Source organism: Hemiscyllium ocellatum, chromosome 11, assembly GCF_020745735.1.
Source record: "Hemiscyllium ocellatum isolate sHemOce1 chromosome 11, sHemOce1.pat.X.cur, whole genome shotgun sequence".
NCBI classification, from domain to species: Eukaryota; Metazoa; Chordata; class Chondrichthyes; order Orectolobiformes; family Hemiscylliidae; genus Hemiscyllium; species Hemiscyllium ocellatum.
Genome location: NC_083411.1, coordinates 46291181 through 46306578, shown reverse-complemented (window position 1 = coordinate 46306578; position 15398 = coordinate 46291181). Strand labels below are relative to the sequence as shown.

At 41.1% G+C, this 15398-nt stretch overlaps 1 protein-coding gene across 1 annotated transcript in view; it reads left to right on the top strand.

The window, feature by feature from the left end:
* Window positions 1-15398, top strand: part of LOC132820192 (sodium- and chloride-dependent neutral and basic amino acid transporter B(0+)-like) — a 114156-nt gene that overhangs the window by 53052 nt on the left and 45706 nt on the right. Inside the window, exon 10 of the mRNA XM_060832161.1 lies at window positions 13347-13465. Within this exon, the coding sequence (XP_060688144.1) occupies window positions 13347-13465 (119 nt within the window). The remainder of the gene's footprint in view (window positions 1-13346; window positions 13466-15398) is intronic.

The window sequence follows — 15398 nt, the reverse complement described above, 5'->3', positions numbered from 1 at the left end:
TCATGTCACACTACAGGTGACCCCACTACACCACACACACACACTCACACAGTCACTCAGGCCCTCTCTCATGCACACGCTGTCTCTTATACACACACATACACCCCCCAGACTCACACCCATGCACACACCCTCTCACAGGCTTATACTCCATCACACTTGTGCACACACTCTACCAATCATTCACACATGCTAACACACACTCTCTCACGTGCACTCACACTCACACACTCATATATAAGTCTATGGGTTGAATTTGTATTTACAGAATTGTATTTGCAGATACATTCTATTTTTGTTCAAAAAGCACACAATCTGCAGGCAGTCAATTCAGACTGTCAATCCATGTAACATTTTATAAATACCTACTTTGGAAATAGAACCAGTCTGATTCAAAACCAGGATACAGACAGACTCTAATCTCACACCTTTAATACATTGTCTGAGCTGAGATGTTACCTTTTTGTTTATAAAACCTTAAGTTATCTCAAGAAGGTGGCTTAAAAGAAGTTCTGGGATTTATATATTAATGAATCGAAACCTGCAACCCATTCGAAAGATGAAAGATTTAACAGCAATCTATGTTTGTTCAGTATATCATTTCAGTTGCATGACACTGTGATCTTTTGCTATAAATTCTATCTTATAATTCTGCCCCACTAGTTACCTGTTGAAGGAGCAGTGCTGGTACTTCCAAATAAAACTGTTGGACTATAACCTGATGTTGCGTGATGTTTAACTTTGTCCTGCCCAGGTCAACACTGGCACCGCCGCATCATCAATGTACAAGAGGCAATATCTTTAGGTGTGAGGTCCCTCTTTGAATCTGTCTGTTTCAAGCTGAATAATTATTGGATTCAAGATTCTTTTCTGCAAAAAAAAACAGATCTGAGATTAAAACATAGACTAGATTCAAAGTTGGGGACTTACACCGGAAGTGCATTGTCTGTCCTGAGATATCACCCCTTGTACGTTGTTAATTATCTCTGGACAATGACTTGAATAGAATCTAGATTTTGCATTTTAATCAGCAGTCTACCTCCCAACTGATTAAAGGATTCAACAAGGGCAACTAATTTTAAGGTTGTTAACTTCTTGCTTACAAATACTATGTATTATACCTCACGATCATACCACACCCTTTGAGTGCTTGGAATTTCAAATAAATCTGTTGAACTATAACCTGGGGTAATTTGAAATTTGAGACAGACAGCAACTGAAACTTAATAATCGCCTGTCAGCAGTAACCATGGGAGCAGCAAAAAAACATGTTCCAAAGAGAAAATCACCAAGAAACCTATAAGAACAGCAAGGAAAACAGTGTGAGCTAGACAAACAGAAAACGCGAGCCATACTTGTCTGAATGAATACATTTTCAATGACACTCAAGAAGCTTGACACCATCCAAGAAGTCAGATTCACAAATGTTCAGTCACTCTAAAAATGATGCTCAGTAACAGCAGTGTGGCCTATCTGCAAGATGCACTGCCGAAATTTACCTGAAAAGACATCTTCCAAACCCATGACTATTTCTATTTCAAAGGACAAGGGCAGCAGATACATGGGAACATCTGCAAGCTCCCCTCTGAGCCACTCACCATCCTGAGGTGGAAATATATCACCGTTCCTTCACTGTCACTCAAATTCCCTCCCTAATGGCATTGTCAACCCACAGCAGTTGGATTGCAGCACTTCAAGAAGGCAGCTCACCACCACCTTCTCAAGGACAACTAGGGACGGGCAATAAAATGCTGGCCAGTCAGTGATGCCCACATCCCAACAGTAAATAGAAGAAATATCAAATTGAAGCGGTCTTAGCAAAAGATGTCCTGTAGAAAGCGAGTGACATTGCTGGAAAAATGCAACAGGTCTGGCAGCACCTGTGGGAAGAAAGCAGAGTAAATGTTGCAAGACCAGTGACTGTTGATAGAAGTGTTACCACTTTTTCCTAGCTGCTAATAGTTCTGATAAAGAGCCTGCTTTGGTTTCAGATCTCCAGCATGCAGAGTTCTTTGTTGTGGTTTTATACAAATGATTGCGCAGAGGAATTTACAATGTGTTTTGAATCATTTAAAGATGGTAAAAATGCCCATTTTTCTCACAAAGAAGTGAGAAAGATGTTGCTTTGTCACAAAGAGTGAGGAAATCCTATAACTAGTGGGAAGATGCCATTTTTTCAGTAAAAAAACTGGAAATAATCAGTAAAGAAATACAATATTGCAAGGAAACAGGATTCTAAAATGTGTAATCATCGCAGAAACAGCATTTAGCAAAATTTCTCTTTAAAAATGGAAACATTTAAGACAGTATTATTACAAGGTAGACATTACAAAGATTGGTAGCCAAAGAAATGACTGCAATGTTGCTATAGTAGAGTTTAAAATAGATGATGAACCATTACAAAAACAAAATATAAAACAATATTGATGAATGTCAAAAAAACAGCTTAAATAACAAATTGCCATCATTATTGAAATACTGCAGATTTAAAACAGTTTTATTACAATGAAAATTAATAATCATACTAAGAAGGAATGACAGCAAAAATAATTATTACATGAAGGTTCCTATGTTTTATTTAAATGTGAAGGAAACCATTTAAATTATATGGAAAACAAACCAGAAATATTTACAGACTCCTCCTGAGAGAAGTGCTATCCTACCTGAAGAGGGTGGCAGGCAGTATTCATACTGCCAAACTGTCAAGACTAAGAGTCAGTGTCAGCACTGTAGAACTGAAAGACCTGTTTGCAAAACTATAGGTTACATTCAGAAGACGTGCTGAAGTAAGACGCATTTCCAAAAAAGTGGAAATACTTGCACTTACATATACACAGAAGTCTCCACAGTGAACACCCACCTCCCTTAGAACAAGTCTCGGCTATGTACCTGTGTTAAAAAAGACACCAGAGGCAGTTCAGTGAGAAAAAAAGTTTGAAACAAAAGTAGTGATCCAACTGACTCAAGTTTTGCAGAGTTTGTTTACCCTAATGAATATAAGTTTAGATACAAGAACAATTGTCCTTGCCTTATCAAATCAGATACAATGACTGAAAATACATAGTTTACAAACTTAAAGATTAAATTACTGTATCCAGGTGGAAAAATGCTAAGGATTAAAGGTAGATTGCAAGGAATACTGGAACATGAACATTGTGTGAGAGTCAAAAATGTCTGTATGGTTCACAAACCTCATTTTTGAGCCAACACACATGTTTTGTCCACAAAGCCTTGTGGAAGCAGAAAGTATTCAATGATAGTCAATGGACCAATGGTTTCAGCAACAAACCAATGTTCACCAACGGGTTAGGGAACAGCCAGTGTAAGATTTCATTGAGTTTCATGAACTCATGCTGGAAACTAAATCGAAGTAGGAATCTAGTGAAACTACCTATTGGCAAAGGAGAATGGTTTTAATGCTGTCAACAGAGAAGAAGAAACAGGGTTGGATTTGTTACATGTTAGAGTCTCCCTCTAGTGGTGACAAAGTCAGAAGTCAAGAATCCCAAATCCTATCCCCAGAATAGGAGCTTTCATTAGTGTGGGAATGATTGGGTGTGATTTATAGCTCACATTTAGGTTATTCTTATTGGCAGTTGGCTATTTAAATGGTTGACTGCCAGCAGTGAAATCAGATTTTTACAACCTTTGGACCAAGGTAAGAGTAGTTCTGTTCTCAGTGTGTTTCTTTTGGATAGCCAGGTTACCCAGATAGACATCATAGTTGCCCCTTTAGATCCACTGATGGGACCTGTTTATGAAATTAAATTATGAAATAATTTTGTGGAGGTTTGTGCTGTGAAGTGTAGGCATCATTGTGCACAAAGCATACATCATTTTTTTATTCTTTCATGGGGTGGGGTCATGTCTGGCAAGGCCAACATTTAATGCCCGTTACTAAGGATGTTGAAGAACATGTTGGTGAGCTCCTTTTTTGAATTCTTCGGACAGAGAAAAACCCACATTACTATTAAGAATTTGTTCTGGCATTTTGTCCCTGCAACAGTAAAAGACCAGCGATATATTTCCAAACCAGGATATTTGTGATTTGGAGGGGAACTCACAAGGTGGTGGAGTTCATGGATATGAAAGGTGTTGTTGCAGGATCTTTGGTTAGTTACTGCTGCACATCTTGCACATGGTACACGTTGCTCTTACTGTGTATCAGTTGTGAAGGGAATGAATGATAATGGCGGTGGACGAGATTACAATCAAACAGGTTGCTTTTTTTCTTTGTTGGTGTCAAGCTTCTTGAGAGCTGTGAGAGTTGCAACCAAACAGGGCGGTGGAGAGTATTTCCCCACAATCCTCACTTCTATCTTGTAGATGGTGGATTGGCACTGGAGAGATGGAAAGTGACTAACTCTCTGCAGACTTCCAATCTCCAATCTGATTTATTTGGCTGGCCCTGCTCAGTTTTTGGAATGCTTCAGTATCTCTGCAGCTGCCAATGGTGCTGACCATTTCGTAATTATCAGTTAACTTCACCCCTTCCTTTGGTAGAGGGAAGTTCATTGATGAAGCAATTCAGTGGAGTTGAGTTGATTCGCCTCCAACTACAACAACCTTCTTCCTTTGTGTCATGTCCTTTTCCCCCAGTTCCCATTGATTTCAGTTTTGCTAGACTTCCTTGATGCCAACCCTCAGTTAAACACTCCCTTGTTGTCAAGGACAGTCACTCTCACATTGCCTCTGGATTTCATCTCTTTTGTCCATATTTTGGACCAAGGCTTTGGCGAGGTAAGGAGCTGAAGGATCTGAATAGCCCTGGCAGAATCCAACTGAGTACAAGTGAACCATTTATTGATGAGCAAGTGTTGCTGAATAGCTTTCCATCGCATTGCTAAAGATTAGGACGACAATTGGAATTGGCAAAACTGAGAAAGCTGTTAAGGCACCATCCCAAAATAAGTTTGAACAAAAGCTGTGCTGGGCTTTGTTTTATGGTCCTGTGGATATAAATTAAACTATTATAACATCTGTGCTATATGATTTTCCTGAGATGATGATTGTCTCTTCAAGAAAGGCACAAAATGTGGAACAGTTTATAAGAAATTAGAGTATAAGAGAAAAGTTATGCCGAAGAAATAACAAAGGTTTTTGTTTGATTTGAGAGTGGGAGAGATTTAAGAACAATAGGGATGAGGAGTTAGTTGATGGTATTCAGACAAATGAAGGAAGAGCAGGAAGGGGTCAGATCATGTTTTTTTTGCAGAATGACAGCAGGAATAAATCAAGCAGAATAAGCAAAATCCTATCAAAGCCCAGAAAGGTGTGCAGAAAATAGCTAGGCCCTTGAGATGTGGACCTCACTGATCATATGTCAGTTTTGTATTCCCATTTTAAGTTGATATCCATTATTCCTCTAACCACAGTTCCTGCAGCACAATCATCCTCCAGAACAATGCTGTCCAAATGTCTGGAAAAGTTTGGCGGCTTCAGTGTTCCCATGCTTCCGATTAATGATTCTGCATCTTTTTCTGGGACATGGATGAGGATATCACTGACATTTCCAGCTCTCAAGCTGAAGTAGAGCATTCAATCAATTTTACTTTAATTTTCTGCTCTTCCCTTAATTTTAAAATGTCTATCACTAACTTCTTTCTTATCTTTTTGTAATTCCTCTATCTCAATTTCTAGGGATAGGCCATCAACCAGTACCTATTAGAATTGCAATAATTTGCCTCAAATATGTATCTTCACAATTCACTTCCTGTCAGGACTTATTTTCCCAGTGCTTCCAACATGTTCTCCCTTGTCCTCTACTCAGACTTATCCCCACTTTGGCTGAGAGGGCCATGGGCCATGTCCATTTCAGCATTTTGACTCCCATGACATCTCCTGCCACAGCTACAATAATGTTTCCTTGACCTCACCTTCAACCCTACAACCCTCACCCTCTGCTTTCAGATGCTGCCAGCAATTACATTACCTCCTCCCCTCCTTCTATTCCTCCACAATCTCCTGTGTACCTCTCAATGGTTCCCCCACTCCTTTCTATCAACCAAACGAAAAGGAGCAAAAAAGGACCATTTCTGAAAGAAGGTCAATTACTTGAAAGGTTATCTCTGTTTCTCTCTCTGGAAATGTTAAGCATGCTTGCTAAGTTTTTCCATCAATTTTTGTTTCAGATTTCCAATTTCTCACTTCTTCAGTATTTTGTTATATCTGGAAGGGATCATCCTTTAACATCAGCAGCAATAATTCTAGACTAGGAGGTTCCTTTGGTGAAGAGTGTTCTTGAACTGAAACTAACTATTTATTCTAACACATGCAGCTGGCTAAGGGTGTTTAAGGTTCAATAGACTATTCTCGTCTGTAATGCTCTTTTCACTGTTGAAGATCGAGGCGGTGTGGTGCTATCATTTTAAGCCAGCTGAGTGCTCAGGAGATATTGTAAAGCTCAGGAAATTTTTGGGATGATTATCAGTTTTTTTCTCTGGGCTTTGATGGTGTGAAGATTGAGAAAAATTCAATATCTAGTTGTGATGCGCTATCTGTTTATCATATTGATCAAACAAGATATCCACTTCTGCAGGACAACATCTCCTGAGCATTGCACTATTCTGAACTGAAAAAGATGACAGTTACAAGATGGAAGGAAGGAGGCCATTCAGTCTATTACACTTGGGTTAAATCTGTTCCTTATTCACTAGTATCAGTTACAAGTAAATTTCTCTGCTCTTTGACTGTGTTTTCTCTTTTTTTTCTCAGAAACTTGTGTAGTTCCTGTTTAAAAAAAATGCAAAATCTATGCCTCTGTGGTCACTTCTGGCAAGACTATTCACCTCCTATTCATAAAATGTAAGGAGCCAGAGTCCAGAAAAGGACTATAGCCATTTTTCTCCATTAAAGCCAGCAACTGGTTTTGTATATTCTGAGAGTAATCACTCCGCTAGTATGGGGGATGATGAGGAGATAGGGCCCCCATAAACTATGTAAACTGGTACTGGGATTGTATCACTGCTATTGTAGAGTCATAGAATCATGCAGCATGAAAACAGACCCTTCGGCCCACCCAGTCCATGTCTAACATAATTCCAAACTAAACAAGTCCCACCTGCCTGCTTCTGGCTCATATCCCTCCAAACCTTTCCTGTTTGTGCCTTTATCCAAATGTCTTTTAAACATTGTAATTGTACCCACATCTACCACCTCCTCAGGGAGTTTATTCCACACACAAAACCATCCTCTCTGTAAAAAAATTGCCTCCCTGTCTTTTTTAAATCCCTCTCCTTTCATCTTAAAAATTTGTCCCCTGGTATTGAAATCCCCCATCCTAGGAAAAAGCCAACTACTATAAACTCTGTCTATACCCACCATCATTTTATAAACTTCTGTAAGGTCGCCTCACAACCTCCTGCACTCCAGTGAAAAAGTTCCAGCCTACCCAGCCCATTTTTTTATAACCCAAACCTTCCATAGCCAGTAACAACCTGGTAAATCTCTTCTAAACCCTCTCCAGTTTAACAATATCTTTTGCGTAACTGGGTGACCAGAACTGGCAAATTAGTGAGACTATTTTAAGATTTTAGATTGCAAGGATAGGAATGGATGAATATACCACTTTTTGTTTTACCATTTTGGGATATTCCTGCTTAAGGTGCTGTTTCGGGAAATTAAATGGTTGACATACAGCCTGTGATTGTATAAGTTAGTAAATGCCCCTGAAAAGGATAGCACCAATGGACCTAAGAGCCCTTTCATGTTTCATGCTATAGGTAGCAATTTAGTGTATCTATTGCCTTAAGCAAGTTTCAGAGTGATTGGGCCCCGTTCCATTTTCTCAGATTGAATGACTCACTGACAATCTGAAATATTTCAACAAAAAAAACCGAAAAAGTTAGGCTCAAAAATTCTAGGCAGGGTAAAGAGCAAAAAGCTAAATTGTACTCGGCTGTAACACAGTCTAGTCATTTAGCCAACTGAGCTAAATGACATACCCTGTCGAACTTTATAGGCATGAAGTGAAAAACAAGTGACGTAGTCTATTAAATGTTTACTTTGTCCTACACTTTTCCTATCATCTTCAGATATTTGTCAAATTTCCTTTTGACAATCCTATTGAACATCTTCCACCACCAATTTGGGCTGTACGCTACGAATAACGACAACTCACTGTGTAAAGGAAGCATTCCTTGTGTTGATTTGAGTTCTTTTTCCCAATTGCCTTCAAAGTGTATCCTCTGGGAATGATCCTACAGACACTGAAAATAAAATCTCTTGATTTATTGTCCCAAAAGATGTTGTGCCTTGAATATAGGGGGACTGGTGGCTCAGTGGTTAACACTGCTGCCTCACAGTACCAAGGATCTGAGTTCAATTTCACCCTCAGGTGACTGTGTGGAGTTTGCACATTCTCTCCATGTCTGCTTGGATCCCTTCTGGATCCTGTAGTTTCCTCCTATAGTCCTAAGGTGTGCAGGTTTGGTGAATTAGCCATGGGAAATACAGGGGTAGAATAATGGGGTAGGTGTGGGTGGGATGCACTTCAGAGGGTCAGGACAGGTTGAATGGCCTGCTTCCCTACAGTAGGGACACTATTCTGTTCTGTCTCAAAAATAAATGTCCTTTTTAACCTTCTCTGCTCTACGGAAACAAACATATAGTTTTAGTCTGAATAATATGTCTCTTCTCAGGAATTGATTGCCCTACACTTGATAGCACAATTCTTGGAGTCCTTAGAGATGGCCTCTCTTACAGGTAAAGACAGACATACAACACGTCCTTCAGCTTTTCTACATAACGGAAGTTCGTCAACCATTGTACCATTTCAGGAAATCCCTTCTGCACCCTGTTTTGGACCTCAACATCTTTCCTAAATTATAGTGCCCACACTAGTCCAGTTACACCCTAACCAATGCTTTATAAAGGATAGCCTAATACCATTTCCCTCTACCTCTAAAAGCCAAGGTCCCATCTGCTTTTTAAAAGGCTTCTCACATTACCTGTTGCTTTCAAAGATTTGTGTACAACCTCAAATCTCTTCCTTCTGGCACCCACCTTTAAAATTGTACCTTTTAACTTTGGGATCTTCTCTCCCTACTCTTCCCACTCAGCCAAATTTTTGCACCTCCCTGCCTTAGATATCATCTGCCATATGTTTCTGCATTTCAGCTGGTGATCCACACCCTCCTGAAGCCTGTTAGTATCCTCCTGGTTGTTTATTACACTTCAGGGATTTACGTTATCTGCATACTTTGGACTACACCCTGTTTATCTAAATCCAGGTTGTAGAATGATAGAACACAGAGTGGAAACAGGCCCTTTGGCCCAACAACTCTCTGAAGAGTAACCCACCCCCCCTACCCCACTATCCACATTTACCCCTGCCTAACACACCTAGCCTGAACACTATGGGCAATTTAGCATGGCCAATTTACCTGGTCTGCACACCTTTGGATTGTGGGAGGAAACTGGACCACCTGGAGGAAAGCCATGCAGACAATGGGAGAATGTGTAAACTCCACACAGACAGCTGTCCAAGGCTGGATTGACCTCAGGCCCCTGGCACTGTGAGGCTGCAGTGCTAACCACTGAGCTACTGTGCCACCCCGAAGGTCATTGACTTATATCAAAATCTTAATACTAACCCCTGTGGAATACTGTTGTACGTGTTGCTCCAGTCACATAATGAAGAAATTGTTATGGCATAGAAGGAAGCCATTTGTCTCATCTGTACAGACTTGCTGAGCATTTTGACCGGGTGCCAAACTGCTGCCCTAATCTGCATGCTGGATAACGATTGGCTATTACCTGCTGCTTTAATTTGCATTTTGGATAATGATTGGCTATTAACAACAATACCCTCTTAAATGCCAATTGTAGCCATGATTTGGAGATGCCCGTGTTGGACTGGGGTGTACGAAGTTAAAAATCATACAACACCAGGTTATAGTCCAACAGGTTTAATTGGAAGCACGAGCTTTCAGAGCAACTATCACCTGATGAAAGAGCGTCGCTCCGAAAGCTCGTGCTTCCAATTAAACCTGTTGGACTCTAACCTGGTGTTGTGTGATTTTTAACTCTTAAATGCCTTAATTGAACTGTCCTCTATCACACTTCCAGGCGGTACATTTCAAATGTGTGTCAAAAAGGACTTACTGACTTTGTATAACATTTTAAGCATGTGCTCTTCAGTTTATGGCTTTTTTCAAAATGGAACGGTTTCTCATTTCCCATCGTTTGGACCCCACATGATTTTGAAAACTTCTATCAGATCTCACCTCTGCCCTCGCCGCTCCAATCCCAATTTCTTCAATCTATCCTCATGACTGAAGTTTCTCATCCCGGAAAATGTTTTTGTAAATCTCTTCTGCACTTTTTCCAATGCACTCACATCTTTCTAAAGTGTAGCACCCAGAACTAAGGTCCAACCTGCATCCTATAACCTCCCTACACTTGATCTTTTTAATAAAGCATAGAATACCATACACTTTATCAACAACTCTCTCCACCTCTCCTTTAATGAGTTAAGCATAAATACACCTATGATTCTCTGCTCCTGAATGTCCTTTGGAATAAGACCTGTTATTTTAAACTGTCTCTATGTATTTTCTGTGCTAAAGTGTCTTGCCCCCACTTTTCCACATTGAATTTCATCTGCCCTGTCCCCCAACTTGTCAATGCTTTTTGAAGTCCTACACTATCATCTTTACAATTCTTCTAAATTCCATGCTGTTCCCTGTACACCAAGACTTAGACCATTAACATATTGTGCCGCCATCATCTGACCAGACCAATGGGCTGCTCTCTCATTAGTGAGAGAAGTAACTGGTGGTGTTTTAACCTGAGGGCCACCAGACCTCAGGCAAGGGAAGAGGTTGAGGAGAGTCTTTCATGGTAACCTCAAACCAGTAATGGGAAAGGAACCCATGCTGTTATCATTATACTGCTCTGTAAACCAACAGTCCAGCTAACTGAGCTAAACCAAGTCCCATTACTATCTATCATCCGATAAACAGTATGGCTTTCTTTCACTTAGATAAGAACATTATAAAACAAAGCATAATGCCAAGCTGCATACAATATTAGGTCAGATGACCAAAGACATGGTCAAAGGTGTAGATTTTAGTGAGGAAGCTAAGGTAATGATGAAGAAGGTGTTCCAGAGTTTGGTGTCTAGACGATTTAATAGTCATCATTAATGGAGAAATTACAATTGGAGGTGAAAATTATGCTAAAATGAGAGAAAGGCAATTATCTTGGAAGGTTTGGGGATTGAAGAAGGCTATAGAGAGAAAGGCAAGAGATTTGACATAATAAAACTATTGGACCAATTATATCATAGACAATAAAAATGTACATAAAGAATGATTGTACTTTGCTGCATCCAGTCATTCAGTTATAACTGAGGTGTTGCACTCAGTAATGTTCAGTGTCATTGCTTTGTACCTAGTTTCCAGGTCTATAATAATCATTCATCCGTCAACAATGTTCACAATTCACCAGAGAATCTGAAAATGAAATCTAAACATAATCAGTCAAGGCACCAAGCCAATGGTGAGGTTGAAGCCAGGTACTGGAAACACTGCCTGGAAGCTTCATCATTGTGAGCAGGAGCAGACAGACCTGTCCCAAATCATTCTACACTCCCATCATTGAGCTTGGCAGATGGCGAGTGTTGCATAACCAGGACAGAGGCTGAATTACTGAGAGAGATATTTGGTCACAGGCATCAGGATCGTGTGCAGAGTGTCGGGTCATCAGTACATTGTGCAAAACTTCTAAAACTCAGTTCCACACTGCCTTCATTCTGAGGTTGGTTAATATTTATGGTCTCGCTCACTGAGATTCTGGACTATGGTTTGGATGAAATCTGCAGGAGCGAGAGCAGTATCTGCTGTTGCTGCAGAGACAACAAATGGATATCTGAAAGCACCGGTTTTCTTCTGGCTCTATCAATATGTCCGGGTTCAATGCTACCACCCTCTTAGATGATCTCACTTAAGAACAGAAGATGAGAAAGCAAGAACTGTTGGAATTAAACTGCTGTAACAGAGTTGGATTTCTTTGTTCCTGATGCAAACAAGTGCTTAAGGCCAAAACAAACCTTATGGTGATGGTTGACATTAAATATTCAAAAGTCTGATATCCCAACTCTTGGAGCCAATAAAACCTACAGTACAGAAAAATGTCCTTCAGCTCGTTGCATCTGTTCTGGTCTAAAACAAACACCTAACTATTCTCATCCTACCTCCCCGCACTTGACTCATAACCTTGTATTCCATTGTATTGCAAGTGCACATCTAAATACTCCTTAAATGTTATGAAGTTTTCTGCATCTACCACCCTTACAAGCACTGAGTTCAAGATTCACACCACTCTCTGAGTGGACATGGATTTGCTCACATCTCCCCTAAACTTTCTGCCTTACCTTAAACTTATATCCTGAGTCAATGTTCCCTCCATCAAGGGGAGCAGTATCTTCTGGTCTACCCTATCTACAGAATGGAACAAAATCCCTACAGTGTGGAAACAGGCCCTTCAACTCAACAAGTCCCCACCGACCCTCTGAAGTGTTCCCAACCCAGACCCATTCCCCTATCCAATATTTATCCCTGCCAATGCACCTAACCTACACACCCCTGAACACTACGGGCAATATACCATGGCCAATTCACCTATCTGGCACATCTTTGGACTGTGGGAGGAAACCCTTGTAGACATGGGGAGAATGTGCAAAGTCCACATAGAGAGTCACCCAAGGGTGGAATCAAACCTGGATTCCTAGCGCTGTGAGGCAGCAGTGCTAACCACTGAGCTACTGTACTGCCCTAAATATCTATGGCCGTCATAATTTTATAGATCTAAATCTCATCCCGTCTCAATCTCCTCTGCTCTAAGGAAAACAACACCACTTTAATCTCACCATGTCCAATCAAACTGTTCAGCCGAGGCAACATCCTAGTACATGTCTTCTGCACCCTCTCCAGTGCCATCACATCTCTCCTGTAATGTGGATTCCAGAACAATATTCTCACTGCATGGGCTAACTAACATTTTATACAGTTCCAGCATAACCTACTTGCTCTTAAAGTCCATGTCTTGGCCATGTGCCTACATAATCACTTTATCTGCCTGTCCTGATACCTTATGGACTGGTGGACATGCCCCAAGCTCTCTCTAATCTCAGTGTTTCATAGGATCCTACTGTTCATCATTTATTCCCTTGCCTTGCTTGTCCTATGTTTCATGAATGTTACAGAGAAAATTTTCAGGATAATGATGTTTGTCATTATCGGTTCCTCTGGTTTGCAGGATTCCGATTTGATCAATGCTCTGTTTTTTCAGAAATGCCTAGATTATAGTTAATTTTTAATCTCATTTGATATTTCTTTCACCAGAAACAAATATAACCATTCTACTGGATCAGTTCCCTAAATTTCTACGATCAAAGCGTCTTTACCTGACCATTGGTGTTTGTTTGTTATTTTATTTCCTTGGCCTTGTATACGTGACACAGGTATGTTGACTTTTGGTAAAAATGGGAAAAAAAGAATTGAATGACCATAAATGTGTGGTTTTGGGTCAAAAGGAAAGTGAGGTTTAACAAAATTAAACCGAACACATTTTGAAACTCTTCCCGGCCCTGCTACTGATTTTGATGTTGATGGTGAAAGTGGCAGTTATCACGTTGCATTCTGGTCTGTTCTTCAAATATTTGAAGGCGCTTCATGCTTCCAGTTTCAATTAATTATGATTGTTAATGCCAGCAGGTTCAGTTTCTATGAATTGTGAATAACCAACAGTCAAAGGGCTAGAAAACTGAATGGCCTAAAGGTGGATAAATAACCTGGACCAGATGGGCTACCCCCCAGACTCCTAAGGGAGATAACTGAAGAGATAGTGGAGGTGCCAGGAATCACTAGCATCAGGGAGGGTCACAGAGGACTGAAAAGTCGCTAACGTGACACCCCTGTTTAAAAAAGGCAAAAAACAGAAAAGTACAGACCAATTAGCCGAACCTTGGCTATGGGTAAAATCCTGGAATCCATTGTGAAGGATGAGATATCTGAATGCTTGGCAGTATATGGTAATAAGAGCAGAGTCAGCATGGTTTCATTAAGGGAAGGTCATGCCTGACACATGGTACGGTGGCACAGTGGTTAGCACTGCTGCCTCACAGCGCCAGAAACCCGGGTTCAATTCCTGACTCAGGCGACTGACTGTGCGGAGTTTGCACATTCTCCCCATGTCTGCATGGGTTTCCTCCGGGTGCTCCAGTTTCCTCCCACAATCCAAAGATGTGCGGGTCAGGTGAATTGGCCATGCTAAATTGCCCGTAGTGTTAGATAAATGGGTAAATGCAGGGGTATGGGTGAGTTGCGCTTCGGCAGGTCGGTGTGGACTTGTTGGGCCGAAGGGCCTGTTTCCACACTGTAAATAATCTAATCTAATCTGCTAGATTTCTTTGAGGAAGGAACTAGCAGATTAGACCAAGGACAGTCAATGGATATTATCTACCTGGACGACAAGAAGGCATTAGACTAGGTGTCGCACAGGAGACCCCTGAGTTAGATAAGGGCCTATGGTGTAAGGGGCAAGAAGCTATCATGAAGAGAAGCTTGGCTGTCTGGCAGAAAGCAGAGAGTGAGGATAAAAGGTCCTTCTCAGCAATGGCAGCTGGTGATAAGTGGTGTTCCACAAGGCTCAGTGTTGGGACCACAACTTTTCACTTTAAACATGAACAATCTAGATGAAGGAACTGAGGGCATTCTGGCTAAGTTTGCAGATGATACAAAGATAGGTGGAGGGACAGGTGGCATTGAGGAGGCAGGGAGGCTGCAGAAGCATTTGGAGGTGGGCAAAGAAGTGGTAGCTGGACTACAATGTGGGAAAGTGTGAGGGCATGCACTTTGGTAGGAAGAATTGAGGCATAGACTATTTTCTAAATGGGGAGAAAGTTCAGAAATCTGAAGTGTAAAGATACTTGGCAGTTCAAGTCAAGGATTCTCGTGGGTTGAGTCAGTAGTTAAGAAGGTAAAAACAATGACTGCAGATGCTAGAAATCAGATTCTTGATTAGTGGTGCTGGAAGAGCACAGCAGTTCAGGCAGCATCCGAGGAGCAGGAAAATCGATCTTTCGGGCAAAAGCCCTTCGTCAGGAATACAGGCAGAGTGCCTGAAGGGTGAGAGATAAATGAGAGGAGGTTGGGGGTGGGGAGAAAGTAGTATAGAGTACAATAGGTGAGTGGGGGAGGGGATGAAGGTGATTGGTCGGGGGCGGGGGAGGGTGGAGTGGATAGGTAGAAAAGAAGATGGGCAGGTAGGGCAAGTCATGGGGTCAGTGCTGAACTGGAAGTCTGGAACTGGGGTGAGGTGGGGGAAGGGGAAATGAGGAAGCTGTTGAAGTCCACAATGATGCCCTGGGGTTGAAGTGTTCCGAGACGGAAGAT